General features: G+C 33.6%; 1 protein-coding gene across 1 annotated transcript in view; it reads left to right on the plus strand.

Moving 5' to 3' along the window:
* Window positions 1-23,245, plus strand: part of LOC149910975 (glutamate receptor 1-like) — a 75,104-nt gene extending 51,859 nt beyond the window's left edge. Inside the window, exons 8-18 of the mRNA XM_090101523.1 lie at window positions 223-330; window positions 2,814-3,039; window positions 3,365-3,450; window positions 5,198-5,365; window positions 7,434-7,565; window positions 8,447-8,535; window positions 16,989-17,142; window positions 17,653-17,816; window positions 21,015-21,129; window positions 21,257-21,514; window positions 22,957-23,245. Of these exons, the coding sequence (XP_089957649.1) occupies window positions 223-330; window positions 2,814-3,039; window positions 3,365-3,450; window positions 5,198-5,365; window positions 7,434-7,565; window positions 8,447-8,535; window positions 16,989-17,142; window positions 17,653-17,816; window positions 21,015-21,129; window positions 21,257-21,514; window positions 22,957-23,022 (1,566 nt within the window). The 3' untranslated portion in view covers window positions 23,023-23,245. The remainder of the gene's footprint in view (window positions 1-222; window positions 331-2,813; window positions 3,040-3,364; window positions 3,451-5,197; window positions 5,366-7,433; window positions 7,566-8,446; window positions 8,536-16,988; window positions 17,143-17,652; window positions 17,817-21,014; window positions 21,130-21,256; window positions 21,515-22,956) is intronic.
* The last annotated feature ends 355 nt before the right edge of the window (window positions 23,246-23,600 follow it).

Consider the following 23,600-nt stretch of genomic DNA (forward strand, 5'->3'; position numbering starts at 1 on the left):
AAGGGCGCAGTAATAAAATGCTATTATTTATGTCCTATCGTAACAGTTCTTATAGTCCGTGGAAAATATTGGGTCCAGCGCGACACGGTAAAAAAGGTATTGCCAAAGTACTTAGGAAGTTGGGAACATTAGTCCACGAACAGATGTTCGACCACCTTTACTTTATGCGTTCCGTCCCAAATCAGGGAAGAGATTTATTTGAACTTTTTAAATGTATTTTAGACGGATATCGAGGGTCTAACGGGGAATATTTCGTTCAACGAGGAGGGACACCGGTGTAATTTCACCCTGCAAGTTGTTGAAATGACTGTGCAGAGTGCGATGGTTAAGGTAAGGTATATTGTTTCATGAAATGTTATTTTTTGAGGTCTTGTTCATGAAGATTTGTTATGGGGATGTATGAATTCAACGTTTTACATGAGTTTCATTGTTTGTGCGATATATTTTAATCAGTTAAATTATAGAAGGATATCACTAACCGACTTCAAAAAAGGAGAAGATTAAATTTAATTTGAAAAATTCGACCGTATATACCTATATAATATTTTATTTGTGATCTTTTAGGTTTAGATATGAGTTGTAATATACGTTAGATCCACTAAAAAAAAAATGGTTTACTCACTAATATTCCTATTAGATTTTTCAACGTGTCGCATTCTTTCTATTAGATTAGCTCAATTAATGAAGCCATACATTAATTAGTATCATCGAAATTTTCCACCAAACTAAACTTTTATCCATACTAATATTATAAATGCGAAAGTAACTCTGTCTGTCTGTCTGTCTGTTACTCAATCACGCCTAAACTACTGAATCGATTTTCATGAAATTTGGTATGGAGATATTTTAATACCCGAGAAAGGACATAGGCTACTTTTTATCCCGGTAAAATGACGCAATCCCGGAAATGCCACGGGAACGGGAACTATGCGGGTTTTTCTTTTACTGCGCGGGCGAAGCCGTGGGCGGAAACCTAGTTTACTATAAATCTGTATTCAAATAAAAAACACTGTATCTAATTCTAAAACGCCCACGTCCATTAAGCTGCGATTTACCAATGAATAATTTTAAAATACGCTCACGTAATAAGGTTTACAAAATCTTAGGTGCGTAAAACTTTGCACATCAGTTACGTGGTAACAACTTTTGTTGAAAGTTACGTAATATAAAGTTTATTTCACTCCATCTTTTCAGCGTTAGACGGGGTTATGGTAGCTTTCCGACAATAATTATAAATCAATGTTACATACCGACTTGATGATTTAACGACTTGAGATTTGAACGATTTCTTGGATATAACTTTTCGGTAACATGGAATTAGTTAGAAATAAATGTTTTCATATTATAACATTTTTACATTATTATTTTTACATTTTTATTATAACATTTTTTATATTATAACATCATCTAAATAAATTTAATAATGTTTTCGATAAAGGATGATTGTATTTATGAATAAAAAAATCTCACTAGCAAAGATTAAAACGACACACACCATTGTACAAAATTGTTTTTATCTCTTATAATATCTTTTTCATGATTTCTTCAATAAACCCTATTTTTAGAGACGTCTAGACGATAAATTGTTAATTAATTATTAGCGATCTCCTGCATGGGATTTGTAAAATAATCTTTTATGTAAAAATGTGTATTTTTGATTGTTGCAAATGCTCACCTTTATATTTTGTGGAATCCTTATAAATAAATCATACAAATTATTAAATCTTCATATAAATTTCATGAATGTATACAGTAATGGATTGGAGAATAATTCAGTAACAGCTACCCTCAAGCACGATTTTCATTTTTCATGATTAACCTTTTACACACAGAATAGTTACAATAATTACTTCATACATAAACAACAAGACTATCCAATGAATATTACGATCCAGTCAAATGTTATAACTTGACCAAATTAATTGCTCTCTGACCGTACAGAGAATATTTGAATATAGATAGTTTCCATCGATGCTGATAAATATATTCTATGTTAAACCTTGGCTGTAATACTAGATCAAAGTCAGACCGGAGATTGAGAAACTCAGGCTTTTGAGAGAAGCTAATAGGTTTATAACGTTAACAGCTCAGAGGCCTCCTTGGACATGATTCTTGGTTATAGGCATAGTCAGTTGGTCATTTGTAAATTGGTTTGTAATTAATGGATTGTGGGAATTATATAGAGGTCGGTAGTGTCTGGATGGTCTAGCATTCAAATTCAAATTCAAATTCAAATATATTTATTTGCTCGTATATGGTTCATAAGTATATGGTTCATTAGATGTAATGATTTTGTTTCGTATTCATGCATTCGATAATAACCTGCGATGATAATACCTTAATGTATTTTTTTATAAATTAAATTTTTCGTGTAACTATTTTTATTATTATTACACGCTTTATATTAGCTTCACCTGTATGTTTGTAACCGACTTCTTTGGGCGCGATTTTGACCCACTTTAAACGGCCAGATTTCGTTCAAACTTTGTAGATTTATTGAGGACCGATGACAATACACTAATTTGATAAAAATTTTCTATTTTTTAGTTCGGTTTTCTATAAAAAGCGTGTTTTTTAGTTTTTTTTAACTATTATTATTTAAACTAATAATCTTCAATTATTTTATGGTTACTCACTTATAAAACGCCCAGTAAAGGAAACGAATAACTTATGTAGTTAACTCGTCTAAATTACATTTATATTTAAACAACTTTGTAATTAGGAGTTCGGGAAGTCCCCTACAAAAGTGGGACAGTATCCGGTTTATAAATACATTTAATAAAGAATTTCATTAAAGACCTATCCTTTATTAGGTTGCGACGTGGTCTGACAAGCAAGGTTTGCATCTCCTGTCACCAAAATACGTTCGTCTGTACACGCCAACAACATTCGAGACAAACAGAACATTTATAATCACGACAATGCTGCAAGAGCCATACTTGATGATAAAGCCAAAGGAATATGGACAGAGGGAGGAACAGTACCATGGCTTTTTGAAGGACTTGGCCGATTTCCTTGCGAAGAGACTGGGGATAAAATGTACGTATTTTGAGTTACAACCAGCCTCCAAACCATGATGTCTTAAAGCAGTATTATTTCCAGCGTTATATTATTATTTCTAGCGTCATCACTTTCCCACACTGGTAATAATACTGCTATAAGAAATAATGGGCAGGTCAGGCCGTTTTATAATATGGAAAAGGTTTCAATATTTTAATATGCTACTCTATAATTTCGACTAATTATTTTATTATGCCCATTTAATGTCGGTTATGGTATCTATATTTTATTAATGTTTGCTACATTAATTATATGTTTTAATTAGTTAAATGTATGCAATATTTATACGGTTATTTTTTTAAAGATGAAATAAGGATAGTAAAAGATGGACAATTTGGAAGCGAAACAGTAGACGGCTGGTCCGGCTTAGTGGGTGAAGTTCTAAAGAAGGTAAGTTTAGCTGTTATAATTGATATTAAATAATTTTATAGCATAAATAATTTTGTTATTTTGTTTTGTTCCTAAGGATGATCCTTTAATAAGAAATCAGGTTGCTGAGAAAAAATCTATAAACTGTGCATTAAAATTATTAATTATTGTCAAGCCAAACAGACCATTGCGCGTTAATAAACTTAATTTCTACGCTTATAAAATAAAAATTCCATTTCAATTCGTAATAACGTTATTTATGTTAATTTCCAGAAAGATTAACTAGCTTTGGAATTGTATTTATTTATTAATATTATATTAAACATATATTTAAACTTCATCAAACCATATTGTACCAAATGCGTATTAACTTTCATAATTTATTAGCATAAAATATTCCAGCTTCCTAAAACTAGTGATGCTAAGAGCTTATACGTAAATAATAAATTAAACTGAAAGCGTGTTCAAAGAAGCTAAAAACATTTGTGTTAAAGTGTAGCAGTTTTTCTTAGATGTGATGATCAAAGAAAAATATCAGGATCCGATTTGTAAGGGATAAAGTGTTTTATTCTATTAAGCAGTGGAGTACAAAGGCTTGCCTTCGGGGGTGTGTGGTTTGCAGTGCATTAAATGCCTCAATACTTTGCTTAACAATTTAACTTTCTTTTGTATTTCGAGTGCATAACGATCGGGATATGTCTCTTTTATTTTATTGTGTCTTCGGACACTTTAGTACCTTTTATTCAGTATTTAAACATAGATTTAAAATAAGAAGTAGTCTGATAGAAATGAATCATCAATTTCTAATGTTGTATTTAATGTTTCGAAAAATAAATTGGTTAAAAGCGTATTAAAAGTAGTTTGGAAAAAACAATATTCCGAACAACACAAAACGGATTTTTCCCGAGGCATGAATTGGACGGCTTGTCCGGGAAAAATAGTTTATCTTCCATCCTATAAAGTCAGTTATGCTTTTGTTGTATTGCGTGCGATGTGTCTGTGAAGGCTTTGATTATTTGCAACACTGGCCAAAAATGGAAAGCGTTTCGTTTTATTCACAAGCAATATTCTATGAAATTGTTTAGCTAATAAAAAAGAGCACGCACACGTGTCAGAACTAAAACTTCCTTGGCAAGATTAAAAGATACCAAAATCGTCGCCTTACTCCATAACGTGACGGTATTACCATAATATGTAGGTATGCCATTGCTCACGCGCCTAAAGATGTTTCACGTCCATAACACGCGGGATTTATAAAATATAGACATGTAAAACGACTTGTAAAATACTTGAAGAAGCGTCTTGCATGTGTAATTAGATGCAGTGACAACCTCTCAGGGCTTAAATAAGATGAGTTCTCAAGAGGAGTATGATACATAAATAGAGTAATTATAACTCTGCTGTTAGCTACACATGAGGAAACTTTCATAATATCCATATTTTTTAAGATGTGTTAGTTATTCACTGTTTTAGGAAATAATGAAACACAATGCCAATTAAATACTTATGGACGTATCTTTACTATATTTTAATTCCTCTATTTTTGTTTTATAATCTCTGCATTATTTAAAATTAGACAACAAATATCTACGGACTACTTACATTATTTGAAAATGAAGCCAAACCCCAACTTACCAAAATCCTGCTTACTCCTTTGCTCAGTTCCACGTATTACTACTATCGAACAACATACCCTATTAGTTGTGATGCTGGTTTGAAAATATGTTTATCGATTAACTATGAAACTTACATATCATTATATCTACAGGAAGCAGACTTGGCCTTAGCACCATTAGCCATAACATCTGTAAGGGAGCGTGTGGTGGATTTCACTGAACCATTCCTGTCTGTAGAAAATCCGATTATACAAACAAAGGCACCTAAGCAGCTCTCCGATACATTCAGCTTTTTACGGCCTTTGTCTAAGGAAATATGGGTAAGTATACATTATTTGGCTAATGTAATAAATACGTAATGTGCTTTGATTTTATTAAAGCCGGATAATGTAGGGCAGAAGTAAAAGGAATTATTGAGGTAGATTCTATTTCTTTAAGACATTCTTGGAACGTGTAGCGCATTAACGTACATATTTTTATTTGCAATAAATAATATTATAACGCTTTAACTTAAGTTTATTGTCTAATGAGCAAGAAGTGCCTTTTTGGATTTTTTAATAAAGCCCAGGAGTCGTGACTTTTCTTTTTTAATCCTTATCTCTTTTTTATTTACTAGACATATATCAAAGGTTTTTAGCGAAGGGAATTCTTTCACGCGGGATTTAATCAAAGATATACACATAATTATAAGATTCTGAAACTGATACTGTAATATTTTATATTACAGTATCTTAAGGTATCCGGTATCAGCGTTCTGATCATCATTTTTCATTTGTCATTGCGTATTAAGACCCCTGTTAACCGCCATCCTGTTACAAATGACCCGAAATTTTATGGGTAGTTTATAGTATCTTAAGATAAAATATTATAGTATCTTCACCGTGTGTGACGCACTTTACGGTAATTCTAACTATGTTTTGATAACATAGTTATCATCACTAACTTCACACACGTTTTCTGTTCTTTTTCTCTCGAAATTCAAGCGACAAATAGTGTTCAAGTCACAAGCATTTGAGCTCTTAGAAGTGGCTGCGCTCTTCGAATTCAAACAGTGTCTCGATAAAATGTTGTTTAAACGTGGATGTTTATTATAGCAGGTCTTGAGCACAACGTCGAGATACACACTGACTTATGGACTTTAGTTTCTTTAGACATTTTGTTATCATTCTATGTTACGATTGCCTTGATAGAGGAATAAGTTTTAGTGTATATTGGGTGTATATTTAATATACCGGTCCATAATATATTACGTTCTAGAATAGATGGCTTGAAAGGTTCTAAGAAGGACAGATATATTTCTATAGTAACATATTTTTTTCCTCCATACCTATTATTTCATTGGTTATGTCGTCGTCGTCGTTTCAGCCGTGGGACGTCCACTGCTGGACAAAGGCCTCCCTCAGGGTTTTCCACCACGACCAGTCACCGGCGGCCTGCATCCAGCGGCTCCCTGCCACTCGGACCAGGTCGTCTGTCCATCTTGTGGGTGGTCGTCCCACGCTTCTTCGTCCAGTACGATTATTATATTACATTGGTTATGTAATTTAATTAAATTTCGTCCGAAATTTGTTGGAAAAATAATACTTGGAGCTTGCAAAGTATTTTCAGTAAATATGCATGATATAAGTGTGTAACATTTGTCTATCGTGGACAACGAAGATATTATTTTTCTTTTGATAAAACCACCCAATTTCGACCCACGTCAACAATTGCGGTGATGTCATGCATCTGTTTAATAATTGTGGATTTTCATTATACTGTCATCTGCAGCACAATAGATTGCTTCCTCATTGATGATAATGTTGGTAAAATGCTTTTACAAACATCAATCTGTGGACAAGTCTTTATTATGAAATTTGAAATGCATGTTTAGAGCTAGGAAATTTGGTTTGCAGTTTAGTGTACTCTACATTAATTTACTACCTATTTTATATATAATCATGTAAGATACTCGTGTAAAAAAAAACACGTATTTTACATCCAGGTAATAATATTAAATAAGGCTTACTTTTACATTCGTTCAAATAACATTTTCAAAGGTCAAAGAATAGAAATGTTTCAGCGTTTTATGTTAGACACGAAATATAAGATTTTAGATTTCATTTCCCTAATAAATCTAGCAAATGTAATAAATTTCAATAAATATAAAGGTTTTTGTTTGTTTTTATTACTACAAGTTTTTTATTACCATTATAATAAAACGTGTCTATTAGCTTAGGTGAGCTCCTGTCGTAGTTAAATTTTGATGCAATATGTAAAATATTGTAAATTAATTAAGCTTTCTCTTAACTCCTCAATGAATCAATGCTTTGATAAAAAAGTCAACAATTTTAAACTTTAATTCGCATACAATAAAGTTCAATTTTGAACTAATTCTATTATTTCTAGCTCTGTGTACTATTCAGCTTCTTCGCAGTGAGCATAGTTCTGTTCTTGGTGTCAAGATTTTCACCGCACGAGTGGAAATCGGTATCTATATCTGATACCCAATTGGATCATCCTGTCAGCAGTACTAATGAGGTAATTACTATAGTATTAAATTAATATTATATAGAGATAGTATTTAGTTGTGTATTGTGTTACTAAATTGTACATAAAACTATTAAAGTGAAACTTTTATTACATCGTCTCAAACTTTTTGGTCAGTGAAGCGCATGTCGCGTGACGGTCGAACCGTACGATAAATATCAATAAGAAGATGTGAAATTAGAAAAAAAATTTGTGTGGTTTTATGAAACCACGGTAAAAGTGAAACTTAGGCACAAAATTATCGTATTTGTACGATAATTATTATCGTACGATAATAATTATCGTACAAATATTCTTATTATATAATTATCGTACAAATACGATAATTTTGTGCCTAAGTTTCACTTTTACCGTGGTTTCATAAAACCACACAAAAATTTATTCTAATTTCACATCTTCTTATTGATATATGTACTTAGATTATAAGTCTAATAATTAAGTAAGCCTTTTGGCATTTTTTTTAATATTATTCCGGAACCTTTGTTAGGAAATTTTCTAATTTCTCCTTCTTTTGAATCCTTATTTATTTATTTTTTATGTTCAAGACTAGATTTCGCAATATATTGGTTGGTTTATTAGAAAGGCTTTCTGTCTTTGTCTAAGAAGGTCGATTTTCCTTGATATGATAGTAAACTCCTCTTCAGTACTACATAGCAAGTATTGCGTACCTGCTACTTACTACTGTACCGTGTATATTATATTGTAAAGAACACTACGTCGTAAATTAAAAGCAAAAGACACTATGGCCATATCCATAGAAATCTAAATAACAATTATATTTCTATGGTCATATCATTTGATATAACATTCGTTCATGATTTGTTCAGTTTTAAGAATAAATTATGGTATTTCATGGTTGAAATTCCTTTCAGATTATCTTGCATAATGAATTTAGCATTTGGAATTCGTTCTGGTTCTCTCTGGGATCATTTATGCAACAAGGCAGTGACGTTGTACCGAGGTAAGATTTCTTATGAAAATATTTTTAATTTTCTACGCCTTGAGCTCGACTGTCTGCAAATGAACAAATTCATCTGAAATTGTTTTCATATTCTGCTTGTAACACAAAGATGGATACTTTGGAAATATTACATTGATGTCCCAACTTTACAAAAGGATAGACAATAATATAGTTAAACCGAACCATGATTGAAAATAGAATTTTCATAAAACCCTGTGACAGCTAGTAAATATTTCCTCTATTTTAATACAACCTAGCGTACAGAGAATGCATAAAGTTTGAGATTACCTTTAGATTAAAGATTCAAGGAATACTGGGTCTAGTGAATTTTAAGCATTGCGGTCAATATCGTTTCTAAGAGAATATATTAAATTCCTTGTCTCGAGTTAAATCGTGCTTACAATACAATATTGTTTCCGTAAAGTAGTTTACACGCAATCCGATATTGGAAAATGGTTCATCTTATATTCCATACATTTTACATACTATCAACATATTTGAGGAAGCATAAAAGACAAAGCATTGTTTTTATAATATACTGTACTAAAAGAATGTGAATTGTTGAGAAATTAATTGATTTTACTTTGTAGTAACAAGTTACGTTTCCATATCTAGGTGATGTTACAATAATCTACTAATAATAAAAATTCTTAAATATAATCAGAACTGCTGCTCTATATAATATGTATGTAGATACTAAATTACTTATCTACTAATATTAATAATAGAGCTTTTTTAAAATATAACTGTATATACTATATCTGTACATAATATTATACATAATATCTAGGGTCGTTCAATACTGTCATACATTTCTAATCTCATTTAATTATCCAATACATTATATCTGGCAGATAATTGTTCGCTAATCGTACTGGTACTTGCTTTATCCATGGTTCGAGCTTTGATATTAGCTGTGTTTTACCTGAAAATAAAACACATATTAAATACTTACCTATATTTGAAGCTTACTTCATTGAGAGAAGGAACCTAGCTTTTTCCGCCTATATTTCCCTCTCTTTCCGTTGTATATATGCTATCTCTCTCGCACACCTCTCCACCAGGTGGCGGGGCGCACGATAATGTCGGGCGCTGGATGTTTTTCATTGAGTCGAAATCCACAACAGGTGGACGTTAAGTGTAAGCTTCAAATATAGGTAAGTATTTAATATGTGTTTTATTTTCAGGTAAAACACAGCTATTAAACACTTGACCGTAATTTGAAGCTTACTTCATTGAGACCTGTTTGTTACCCACCTGGTGTACAATATATGGACGCCAATGTGAATTTGAACACATAAGTAATTACTTATTTCTTTATTTGAAAGAGTAAGGTGTGCAGATAGTATACCTACCAATAAATCACACAAATTTTTATATTATATAATATATTAACAATCCCAGATGAAAAGTTAATCAAATAAGAACCAAAAAGTTAATCATAATGATTAAAAGTATTAGAACTTATGAGATTGGTTCAAGCGTACCTTAGTTAACCTTTTTGGCTTGAAAAGTTAAAGTTACTACAATTTTCACTATCTTTAGCGTAAATCTGCGAAAGCGCCAGTAACGACTTTCAATTACGCATTTAGATGTTACTTACAAAATGAAGCAACAGCTGATCCCGACGAGGCAAAAATACCTCAAACTCAAACCTTTATTTATTCAATTAGAACTCTGTAGAAGCACAATTGAATCATCTTAACATAGAATTACCACCTGTCTCAACCCACACAGTTTTAACCCAACCTGCTACAAGCGGACAAGAAGAGAACTTGGTCCTTACTTTTGGGGTCAGAAATAAATTTAAAAGGTCACCCCTTGAATAAGGCAATAAAATATCAAAACAGGTAAACGGTTTTAATTATAATACAGATTTTTAACATCAAACCAAACCGTGCGGTATCTATTAATGTTTAGAGCCAACGCCACCAATCATAATCTAAACATGGCTAGTACTTTCAGTACAATGCATGAATTATTTATTTAAAACTGATAGGTCATAAACTCTGTACTGGAAACAAATATACTGAACTTAAGAGACTAAAATGATAAGGAGCTTATCTGTGTCCCAAAACTGCAATTACTACAGCCAAGTACGTTACTTTTAATCAATTCGGTTTTAAGATATAATTATGATTTACATCAGAACTTATATACCGAAAGCCTCGGGACTACATAACGTGACTTATCTTCTTATACTTATATAAAAATGAATCGCAAAATGTGTTGGTAAGCGCATAACTCGAGAACGGCTGAACCGATTTCGATAATTCTTTTTATATTCCTTGAAGTACGAGGATGGTTTTTATGTAGAGAAAACGTAAGTACCACGAGCGAAGCCGGGGCGGACCGCTTGTTTATAATAATAGTGTTTGTGCACAACACTAGGCAGTCAACAGCTATATGAACGTCAGATAGGAAAAGAGCCAAATTTATCCAGTCAGTAACAAAGGATTTTAACTATAGTTACTTTATTCTAATTCAACCAACTACTACTAGCTACTCCGTATGTCTTTTGGATAGACGGAGGCAAATAGGATTTTTATTCCAACTATATCATTTGATATTTTGAAAATGTACTCCACATTTTCATACCGTCAGAGTCATTTTGCAGATTATAGTGGTGCAGCACTGAACACTGTCTATTAGGTGGCTGATGCTGCTGACCGGGCCTTCAGTTCCGCTTTCCAGAATACCTTCACCCTTCTAGGTGTTACTACTACTGAAATAGCGGTACTCTATCGCGTCGTTCAGGTCTCTAACTGACTAGGATTTCTCATATTATCGTAACAACCCTCGCTCGTTCTAACGAGGATAAATTATCGCCAAGGAATTCTGCTGCAGGATAATGGCAAGAGAGATTATAAGCTTAACTATGCATTATTATGTTAAGGAATATGGTGGGTTTTGAATACTATCGTCGTCTGAAAGTATCTCCTTTCGATTAACTGCATTAAGGATGCAGATCTGATCCCATCTTTGTTCCGTAAGAATGCTACGACAGTCTAAACGTTACACTGAACAAAGAAAATTGCCCTGAATATAGTCGGTTGTTCCAACATCCGTAATATGGCTAGCCTTAGGTTAGTTATCCCTTGATTGTAACTGCTACCAATGGAGGCATTGCTCTTGTGTTGTCCACAGTTGTGCGAGTGCAAAAATGAAGAACTGAGCTCGTGGGGAGCTATGCCGAATGAATCTGTGTTAAGATTATGACAGTATAGGACAGTTAGCTGTGGATGCGAAGACAGGACATTACTTTATTCATCCGTAAACACGCGAGGCAGCCACGGACAGCGATATAGCAAGAACTAAACTAGCAAAGTTTAGTTCGCTTACCAGACTTTGTCATGTTTTAAATGCAGTATATCCTCTGAATAGCATTGCATTTATGACTATTGATAAACTTAATTCACCCGTAAACACGAGAAGCAGGCACGGATAGCGATATAGTAAGAACTAAACCAGCAAAGTTTAGTTCGCTTACCAGACTTATATTTTAAAAGCCGTATAGCCTGTACATTTCATTTATTGCCCCCCCCCCCCCCTCAAAGCAAAGAAATGAGAAGTCATTTGGCAGAGCTTTCTCGTTAAGGGTAGGGGTTCCAAGTAATATCTAATAATAAGAGGCTTTTGTTTGGAAAGATTGACTTTCCGTTATTTATCCTCTATCCTATGTAACTCAACAGTCAGTATTCTCAGCATTCGTTGAGTACTTAAACGTTTTACATTAATAGTTGTATATAACTTTATTATACAATATAATAATCCTGGTGGGATGACAAAAAACTTGTCTAACAAACGATTATCCTAATCCCTCAGCGATTTATTGTTTGAGCCCCGAAGAAAAATCTCATGGGTGCAATAATGAGGTCAAATGGGTTGAAAAACGAGTCAAATAAATTGCCTACAAGACCGGGCAACTAAAATAGGCCTATGAGAGGTCAACTATACGTAATCAATCGTCATTTGTTACATTCAATCGCTTTGCGATTAAAAAATCTCTTCCGATGTTTGTATATGAAAATTGGTTGGCTAGTGCCATTTAATTACGATACCAAACATACCGTTGACACAAGGCTTGGTGACAATCCTCGAAACCACCGCCACAAATCATCTGCGAGATGATATTTGATCCGACTCGCCTTCCTTTGTTGTGATTAGGCTTTGCATTGGTAAATACAATTTGTTCAATTCCAATTTCCATAATTGGTAAACCAATGGTGGTTTCCTGATTCCTGAAGCGTAAACTTTTAGGATACGAAGTATCAATTTCATGCGCCCATTATTTGACGTATCTAACCTTTATTGTATTTATTAGGTCATTTACTATACTGCCCACTGTCAAGTAGATTTCAAAACCTTTTTCTACCTACCTTAGAAGAGTGAAGATCCGATACGGTCATATCCAAAACTTCTTTCGTGGGTCCTCGTTGACGAAAGCAAATATCTATGATCATTTTAATGATCAATCCTTTGTATATTTGCACCAATCGCCATTAAAGCCCCGCGAGGGCTGATATATATTTGCACCATTTCCCCGTGGGGACGGTTGTTATCAAAGCCCCGCGAAGGCTGATATATATTTGCACCATGTCTCCGTGAGGTACTGTTGTAATCAAAGCCCCGCGAGGGCTGATATATATTTGCACCATTTCTCCATGAGGGACGGTTGTAATCAAAGCCCCGCGAGGGCTGATATATATTCGCACCATCTTTTCCGTGAGGGACGATTGTAATCAAAGCCCCGCGAGGGCCGATATATATTTGCACCATTTCCCTGCGAGCGACAGCTGCGCGAGGGATGTTTGTAACTAGAAATAAGTAGGGCCTGCCAAAAAATGCTTAAGAGACACCCTGCGAGGGTGAATTTGACCTGGCTAACCCCTGCGAGGAGTAGTGGCCACATTTATGTATTCTGCTTCGAGCAAGAATACACCTTAGTGCTAATATAAAAATAGCAGTAAATAATCATTTAAATAATATAGCAATTAACAAGGTCCTTTAACTTATTTTCCAATGTTAGCGACATTTAATAAATTCATAATTCAAATCAATTCACTAAATTTTAAAATGAACTTCGATTCATATTTATTTTTGTTCATGCAATCGATGTAAAATTTAGTTGCTTTATATCCGTTAACATTCCTTACGAACGCAACCATACCGTCGTAGGACGTTATAATTTAATTGCACAAAATAATCTCCACTCACCCGCAATTTTTTACTTTTTGTCAAGGTGTACAAGTTTATAATATTATTCTAAAACGTTAGAAGTGAATTGTAAATCCTTTGAAATAAGTGTATCTAAATCTAATTTATATTAAGATATCTCGATAATTATTATACGATAACCCTTTCAGCACAAGTTCAGTAAACCAAAGAATTTAATTGTAAAATTTTTGGTACTTACTCGTTTTAACAAAAAAGTTGCATCATTTGAACATAGGAAACGTAATTTTCAATCAAATTAGCCGTGTGTAATATGTCTATTTTCACATAAAAACGGATCAGAATAATACTCATAAAAGGACACGTATAGACTACGGATAGTTTTGAATGTGTGGAACATTCATGGTACGTATCTACTATACATGAGCGAATTCCATCATTATTCAGTTGAGCGGTAACTCCCGTACGATTTATAAAATAATATCACAACATGTTCTGACATGTCGTGACTTCTTGGAGCTGACTCATCTCGTTCGATAATTTTTAGTAATAAACTATGATAGGAATTCCGAACCGTTCCTAGCGATAACGACAATGTAATAAAGTCGTAGCAATGGATTGTATGCCTGTAAAGCTTTGAGTTGGCTCATATCCATACTAAGTATTAATTGTAATTTTTCCACGAAAAATTCACTTGTACCCTTGTAATAAAAACACATTATTAAAAATGAAATAAAATATTAAAAATATCTATATACAAGAGAGGGTATTTGATATATCTAGTAATATCAAATAATCACAAAAGTAATATTAACGATTCGAGTAAAGCCGAACGGTAACACCGTTAAAATAGCTTTACTCACAGTATTAAAAATGCAAATATTAATTAGTACATATTGCATAATGAAATATTTCAAAAAAAAAGTTACTATTTCAAGTAAAATGTAACGGTTGTATCGTTAATTTTAAATATCTTTATTCATGCTATTAAGTATTTAAGCATATTGAAAAATAAACTATTGCTGAAGGATTCATTAAAAACCTCAGCATTTTAAATAAAGTCCAACGATTATACCGTTGACTTTAAAGATTTTTACTCATTTTTAAGTAAAATATTATTAGAATAGATGTATATAAAAATAACTCACTGTACCGATCCGACGGGATACACTTTTTAACACTTTTAGCACTTGCTTTAAGCAATACTTAATACTTAATAGCACCAAGGTTGTAGTCTTGTAGACAACCTTCTCGCGGCGGAAGCTAGACGCCAATGAAAAACATCCAGCGCCCGACATTATCGTGCGCCCCGCCACCTGGTGGAGAGGTGTGCGAGAGAGATAGCATATATACAACGGAAAGAGAGGGAAATATAGGCGGAAAAAGCTAGGTTCCTTCTCTCAATGAAGTAAGCTTCAAATTACGGTCAAGTGTTTAATGCATATTCCAATGTATTAAATTTTCATATAATAACAATATTAATACCTTCAATCTTATGAATTAATATTTACTAAGTATATACATATGTCACAATTTTAGTTTTAAATTAGTCCAAAGAAAAATAAAAAAAGCCGCGCGGCACTCAGGGACTGCCGCGGTAAAGAGTGGGGAGCGTGAAGTTTTTTCGTTACGGAATTTCTGGATTCGGTCCCCGCGCTCAAGGCCCGCGATAGAAGCTATGCAATAGCTTAAAAATTACTTATTTGAACACAATAATAAGTTATATTAACTTAAAGATCAGATAAAATAAAAAAGTGTTCCTCGTTATATTGATAAAAGTTTTCTATTTAATTCAAGATATCATTTTTGTAGAGTTCTGAGCAGTTTTAGATGATATTAATTAAACTACATGCGTTAATTTTAGTTGGGTCAGCAATTAACTTTCGCTCATTAGTTTTTTTCCCAATTAGAGTTCTAACAGACGAACGGCTGGTTGTGAACGGCAGAGGCTACTTAAGCCGTGCGTCGTCACATGTTGATGGCAGTCGTCAGCATGTCGACGGCAGCAGTCAATATGTCGATGGCTGCCGTCGACACGCAAAAACGGATGCCGTCAAACGCTTGCAGTTTGCCGTCATCATCAAACTGCAAGCGTCGCCACTTGTTGACGGCAACCGTCGACATATTGACTGCTGCCGCTGACGCTTCGACGATTGACGTCGACATGATTGTGGCGACGGCTGAAGTAGCTTCTGCCGTTCGCAACTTGCCGTTCGTCTTTTAGAAAACTTATTTTAATTAATGTAAATACTGCAAATATCATACTCGACGCTGACGTTTTTAAATGCCTGTAATTTCAATTTCTATATAAAAAACTCTATATTATATAAAAATGGATCCATGTTTCTCTTTTATCACGGCTTTACTCGTGAACTACTGCACCGATATCGATAGTTAATTATTTTATATATTTGTTATCGTCTGGAGAAGCATCTTATGAAGAATGTGAAATGCATCATTTTAAATCTTTTTTAATTTATGGATGAAGGGTATAGATGTGAAAGCCACCTTTTTGTTTCTATACAAATTATGCAATCTGATTAAAGTAATTTGTTTAAAGATTTGAAGAAACATAATATACTTGTTAACTTTAAAAAAATATCTGCTGTAGTTGACTGTCATTCAATGTTTGAAAATGTTTATTTTTTTAACAACACACAAAGTGAGTCTTCTTAGAAATTTCTTCTAACAAGTAAAAAATACCGCCAACATAGACGATTTCTTACAAATGCTGAAGCTGAATGCTGCTCCCATTTAGAAGGGAATTTTTATTTTTGTATAATAATGTTGATCAGCAAGTTCTCAGAGTAAGATGAGATCTCTGTATGTCATGCATTTTGTTGGTTTTAGTTTTTAACTTCTGTGAGTGACTTTTAACGTTCGTAGATTATGAAGAAGTCTGATTACTTTTCCATTTAAAAGCCCTATAAGTGTGTTTTGAAATGAAACTTCTTTAGGCGCGTTGAGAGTAAAATTTTGAAGGTTGCCTCATGGCAATGGTATCTTTGAATCTTTCCTAAGAAGTTTCACTTCTGACACGCCTCGCAAATAAAAAATGAAATTTAAACTTAAAATATTAGATACGGCAAATATTGCAATAATACAAGATATTATTTTCTTTTTCTATTGAGTTATAAAAAAAAATTAATAAGCTACACACTCCTATGGCTAAATTTTGTACACAAAAAGTTTCACTAAGAATAATGTTTCCATGTAAATTTTGTTCTTCTAAATACTACCGATCCTCTACTATTTTCTCTAACGAAAGTCTCTTTTAGATCGCTCTCTGGAAGAATAGTGGGCACAGTCTGGTGGTTCTTTGCCCTCATCCTTGTGTGTTCGTACACAGCGAACCTCGCCGCATATCTCATTATCGAAAGAATCTCGGAGCCAGCCCAATTTCTCACCTACAGCTCGAAGATTAATTTCGAAGTAAGATTGCACTATTACAATAAAAGGTAACAATTATGTCATGTGCGCTGAGCGATGCCACGGCGAGTGTTATGTACCAGGGTATTATTTTCAAATTATAACGGTAATGTGTTGAATAAAGAATTTTTATCGTCATTGCTTATTGATTACATTTTACTTAATTCCATAGTAACTCTTATAATATACAATTATTATTTATCAAATCTTTACAATTACATATATACTCATCACGACATCATTGTTATTGCCTGTGAATTCGACCCATAACTATATTATTATTATTATAAGTTCATGACCACATGGTTATCGCCTACTTACCATATCATCTCTTCTCTGATCGCTTAAACAAACTTATACTCATGCAAACTAATACAAACTGATTGAGATTAGACAAATGCGTGTACAGTTTACATTAATTATTATTCGAACAGCAGCATCCCCTTTTCAATTTAGAACGAATACCATAATTTTTATCGTAGGTACTGTCTACAAGTCACGCTATATTTTCAGAGTCAGTTCCTACCAAACAACGATCTAGTGAAGGACCCGGAGGTGGCCAACGATCCCCCATATACGATTGACAGCCGCTATGAACGCTCCTGTCTGACACCGCCCATTTGCAGATACAAGCACGTTGACTTCGGGATTGCTCTGCCCAGGGGATCTAATATGAAGTGAGTTATATGTACTACTAGCTTTCCACCCGCAGCTTCGCCCGCGCAGTCAAAGAAAAACCCGCATAGTTACCGTTCCCGTGGGATTTCCGGGATAAAACCTAAAAAGTAGCCTATGTCCTTTCTCGGGTATCAAAATATCTCTATACCAAATTTCATGCAAATTGGTTCAGTAGTTAAGGCGTGATTGAGTAACAGACAGACAGAGTTACTTTCGCATTTATAATATTATAGTATGGATAGTATCAAATCTAGGGTGTGTGTGTATTTAATATGATGCACGTACATTAGCTAGGGAATCTAAAGGTGTGTGTGATTTGCGTTTTTTCTATATGTTATCGTTAGTACACTCATGCCTGTGACCCAACAGTGGGAACTTAAGTGGGCTGATGACGATGATGACATGCTTACTTACTTACTTATAATATTACGGCAGTATACTGCAGAAGGCTGGCGATCTGAGAAATTAGTTTATGTGCAATATGTATAATATTTAATAGCAATTGAGAATCTAAAGGTCTTTGTGTGCATGTGTGATTTTGTTAAGTTTATAAGGATAAATGATAGGGAAAGTAATAATATGTAGTGAGTTATATTTTATCACAATAGTACATATATGTAAACAAGTCTATGATTTATGATAATAATAAATAATAATATAAATAAAATCATCTTGATTTGGTTAATATGTTAATTGTTATTAGTTAAGAATTTTATTGAATATAGTACTTAATAGGTGTTAAAAAAATATTAACAATAATTTTTAACAAGAAAACGAAATACACGTTTCCGGGAAAGAAATTACAGAACCTTTTATATTGTTATTTTGTAAGTATGGTCGAATGGTCAATTATTGAAGAATTAAAAACGATTGTTTTCACGTTACGAGAATTTTCGATATTGTTCGGCTCTCGATAACAAACTGTGTTTCTTGTAAATATTAATTTACATCGACACATAAACGATAATCACAACTATGAAATTCACAAAAGAAACTGATACTATGAACACAAAAAAATATAATCCTATCGGTGTTACTAATAGACACACACACAGCACACTGCGTCAGGTAACCTGATCGTTACAATTACAAACAATACCATTGCTTTAAAGTTTAAATTAAAAATAAAACTGATTGGCTGAACGGTAGAAGCATATCGAATTATTCATCAATTATTTAGGTTTACAAAACGGCGTGCAAAAAAAAAACAAACAATGCGGTATTTTATTTAATCAATCCCGACGCTCCATACCCAACGTTTTGATGTTATTTGACGTCCTCATGCATGACGCATTGATTAAAACCGACGATAGCAAAGCAATATTTCAAAAGAGTAAACAGCACCGATATATTCTTGAAAATCAATTCACTTGATTAATGTTTGCCGGCGCTAAAAATAATCGTGTTTTGATCGTTGCCCGATAAAAGATGCAATTATATTTATAAAGGCATTGTTAGCACAAAAAGTCTTGCAATGAGACACGCGCTTTGACCAGTCTTGCATACGCTATTGCTCGTCAAAGCCATGCTAACGGTAACGGGGAAACGAGATTGAAAAATGTATTAAAATGAACTAGACTTTCAGATTTTGCTTTAAAAGCATATTAGGGGTTTGTTTGTGCGGCCTGCGTGATTATGTGGTCGCGTTGTTTCAATGCTGTATTCATAATATTAAATGCCGCTGCAATTTAGAAATTAAAATGTTTTTTATCATAAATTCGTTTTAAACGCAATTTTTCCAGGATTGTGTGGTGGTCTTCTTTATAGACTAGAGTGGACTTTATCTAGACGTTTAGGTATGCATTTTTATTTTCATAAAAAGCCTCGTCCACAAATTTAACCTATGGTACTACGTACAACGATATTATTAAAATTGAGATCTACTGTTAGAAAAAGAAAACACAAAATACACATAACATTTTCTACACTCAAAATAACCAAAATGATCTAGCTGGGAAGATACTCAAGCAGTATATTATGTAAAAATATGAGTGTATTTCTTCGCCTAGTTTGCTATCAGGATGAAATCGTTCTATGAGGTAATTCCCCGTTGAATACTGAATGGTCGTAAATTTACATGGGCCGTCAGGACAAAATGAGCCTTCAGCATTTCGAATTTACACACCCCATTTTTATGATACCGCGATTTGCGAACGTGATTTTTAACAACAAGTTAAAATTTACATTTTATAACAGACAGCTGTGGTTTTATGATAGCTCGAATCGCTGGGGAAGTTTATTGGATGTACGATATAGCATTTTTACGAAGGGGACGTGGTTTAAGTTTAAACTCTGGCCCGGATTTGAGACCTTGCCTGAATGAGGAATTACGTCCGCGTGAGGTAGACGGTTCCGCTGCACGGCGCTGGAGATATTAAAGTTGTAAATTCGCTCCCAGAAGAATATTTTGCGAGGATTTTTGAACTGAACAAAATGTAGTGGTTAGTTTCGCGAATCCTTTCTAATCCCGTCGTTTATTTTACCTTTACGCTGATGGTTATGGACGGTTTCGGACTTCGTTCTCATAAAAAAGGCATAACAAAAAGGTCAAATATCAGACGCGTTATCAGGTAGCTAGCGGAGAAAATTATACAAACAATAAACTTGAGATAGACTTTCTTATACATGTAATATTATCCATATATGTAAAAAGAGCTACCTTCTAAGGTCCCTGGAGTAATAAAAAGTTGAAAGTTTCACGTTCTTCGTGAATTTGATCTCGATACTAGAGACTAAGTTGCCTTCGGATTAGAGTACTTCGCTTTTATAACATGCTTCGAATTATGTGCAAAGCAAATAGCTTTTAACATAAACGAATCGAATTTAACATAAAATGTAAATGAAATTTTTTTCGTTATATTGTGTTTGCTCAGGTTTAAGATTGATATTTGGTTTTAAATTTAAAATTGTTTTAATCGGTTTTTATCATCCTCTTAATTACTCTTTACTGTTTAACGGCTGCGCAAAAGATTAGTTAATTTTTAATGGATCTGGCTTATGCTATATGGAATCCCGAACTTAATGTTGTGTACATTCACGTTATTAATAGATGTAAGCAAAGAATCAAGAACAAATTATTGTACCTAATTAACTTTTTCATTTTTACGTAACGGTAGCTCATTGTAATTTCAGAAACAATAAGGATACATAATTAACTGCATGTCTTTAATAACCCAATAATTATTTAATAATTTCAGAGAATCACTGAATCTTGTCATTGTGGATCTGAAGAAGGATGGAATAATTACAAGACTCTGGCGGAAGTGGATGCTGTATATTAACAAGCCGCAATGCGAAAATAACAAAGAAAAGGTATGCGAAAATATGAAGTTTTTATTAATTTTAATTTAAAACATACCCAATTTTAAAAATCTTATCGTCTATTTATTAAGTACTTAATTTTAAAGGTATCTTAAATAACATTTTCTTTGAATTCCAGGAATCAGAAATATCCGAAATGTCGCTGAGCCAAGTTGCTGGAATATTCTACGTGCTCGTCGGAGGTTTGGGTCTTGCCCTAGGAGTAGCCCTTCTAGAATTCTGTCACCACGGACGCAATGAAGCTGTACGAAGCAACGTGTCTCTAAGCGCTGCACTAAAAGCCAAAGCCAAGATGTCTTCCCGCTCTGATCGTAAGACGCCTCAACGTTCCCGCGATCAAGACAGACTTGGATGGAACGGGGCTGCGTTCGCTGGAGTAAGTAACACATACATTCCTTCATTTCCTCCCGCGCACGACTGCTCCGTCAGCACAAACGAGCAATGTAAATGTTGACTCGATACACGTACAACTTGAGCGACTACAAAGAGCACGTAGTACGGGGCGAGCGACCCGAGAGTTAATTAGCTTTAATGAATAGATAGGTAATGCAATATGCAGTTAACTGCACGTTAAATTGTTGTACTTGATTGAATTTGCTTGTCAATGTCATTGATTACTACGTTACAGCTGGTATTATGAAGTTAATTTCTTGAGTTTGAATGCAAAAGTATGCACTAGAGTTTAAGAACATTATAAAGCCTTCTACAAAGAACTATGTACATATGTATAGGAAAACACAAAAATTGTTTCAACACTCTAGCACTGTAATTTGAGTCTTATTTTAATTTTACTAATGTATATTTTACATTTATATATTCGTAGTACACAGACTTCCTCCTAGGACGAGAATCGGCAGGAAGCACTCATCGGAAATTGTTTTAGACATTACAATTCGTAAGTTAAGTACGGTCCGTATGAGCGTCAAATACCCAGTGAGCGTTTACCTTTTCAAGTGTATTTCCTATCGAAACGGGTAGACATTGAAATAAACTGTTCAATTGATACCCACTACAATAAAATACCCTTTAACGTTCCTGTGTGTGTGTGTTCCGAAGATAGATCGTTAGATAAAGTTCAGAGAATGTTAGATTTCTACATAATATTTTTATTAAAAACGCTGGACTTTTATAACTTCAGTTTGTTTCCATGTTTGTTATAAGTCCATAATATCGTTACGAACAATATTCCAATAATATAATATTATTGCTCCTATGTTTGGTAATTGTTAGAAAGTCCTAATTCTGTTTATAAAACTGTGAATGTTAATCTCTATTTCAACTTTTGTGTCGTTCTAATTGTCATGTTACTTTAACCTTCTTGTTAATCATATTATACGCATTAATAATCCGTTTGTAATTCAGCTAGATTTTCATGTAGAGATTGGGCCAATTATTCATGTTTTCATTCACTTTACATAATCTATATTTTTTATATAATATTGCAAGACTATAAAATAAATAGTATACCTACGGTATTTATTATATTAATTACTAGAAGTGACCATAGATTGATTAATGATTGTGCCACTGTTATGCAACTGTGTCACAGTTTAACTACAAAGCACTCAATCACGTTGCATAATTCAGACCAATTTATACCATCTTCGAATCGTCTACATTAATCTCTGTCCCAGATTTTTATTACTTTATTAAACCTTTATCTCATAAAATCATAATTTCGTTTAAAATCGATATTAAAATTATTTCGAAATTGATGTATTGTCCAAAATATTATATTCGCGTAGCTGCTCACTTTGTGTAGACCCGCCTTTAAAAATTTGCACTTAAAGTATATGAGCATTATTCTTATTTTTCCAGTACTTCCCTGCTGGTAACCAGATCTCGCAGGAGGATGCTGTGCACGCGAGTTTCACGCACGTCTGATCCGAGAAGTGCGGCGTCAACAACCGCCGCCAGTCGCCGGCTAAGCAGCCGAATAATGTTGACCTCTTCCAGCTCTAAATTCTATTGCTCTAACTGTCCATTTGATATAGCATCATTGTATCCGTGATGTGTAATTGTTATGTTTATTTCGTTTAGGAAGGGGTGTTTCTTGTATTGATCAGAATTACATCTATAAGAGTTATTTTGTCTTCAATTTCTAATAATGCTCTGTGTACAAGACACAATTAATTTTCACTTTCAATTGTAAAAGTAATATGTTACATGTACTTAACTACATGTTTACAATAAAAATAAAATGACAAAAAATAATATTATTGCAACAGTTCTTGTTCTCGCTCAACTGAATGTAAAAAACAGTACCTATTGTATTGCTCCATGTGAAAAATACTAAATATTATAGTCACTGCCATTTAGAAACAATCTATTTTCTTAATTATACAGAAACCACACTCAATTTCAAATCCCACTTCATAAAAATATCATTAGTTATTAATGTCTGTTAAAACTGTATACTTGGTAGTGTTTCTCATTGCGTTAGTTTAAATTAAAACATATCC

The sequence above is a fragment of the Colias eurytheme genome, chromosome 1 (genome assembly GCF_061535395.1).
Source record: "Colias eurytheme isolate Ceu_HAF_F1 chromosome 1, ilColEury1 Martin Lab GWU primary, whole genome shotgun sequence".
Lineage (NCBI taxonomy): Eukaryota > Metazoa > Arthropoda > Insecta > Lepidoptera > Pieridae > Colias > Colias eurytheme.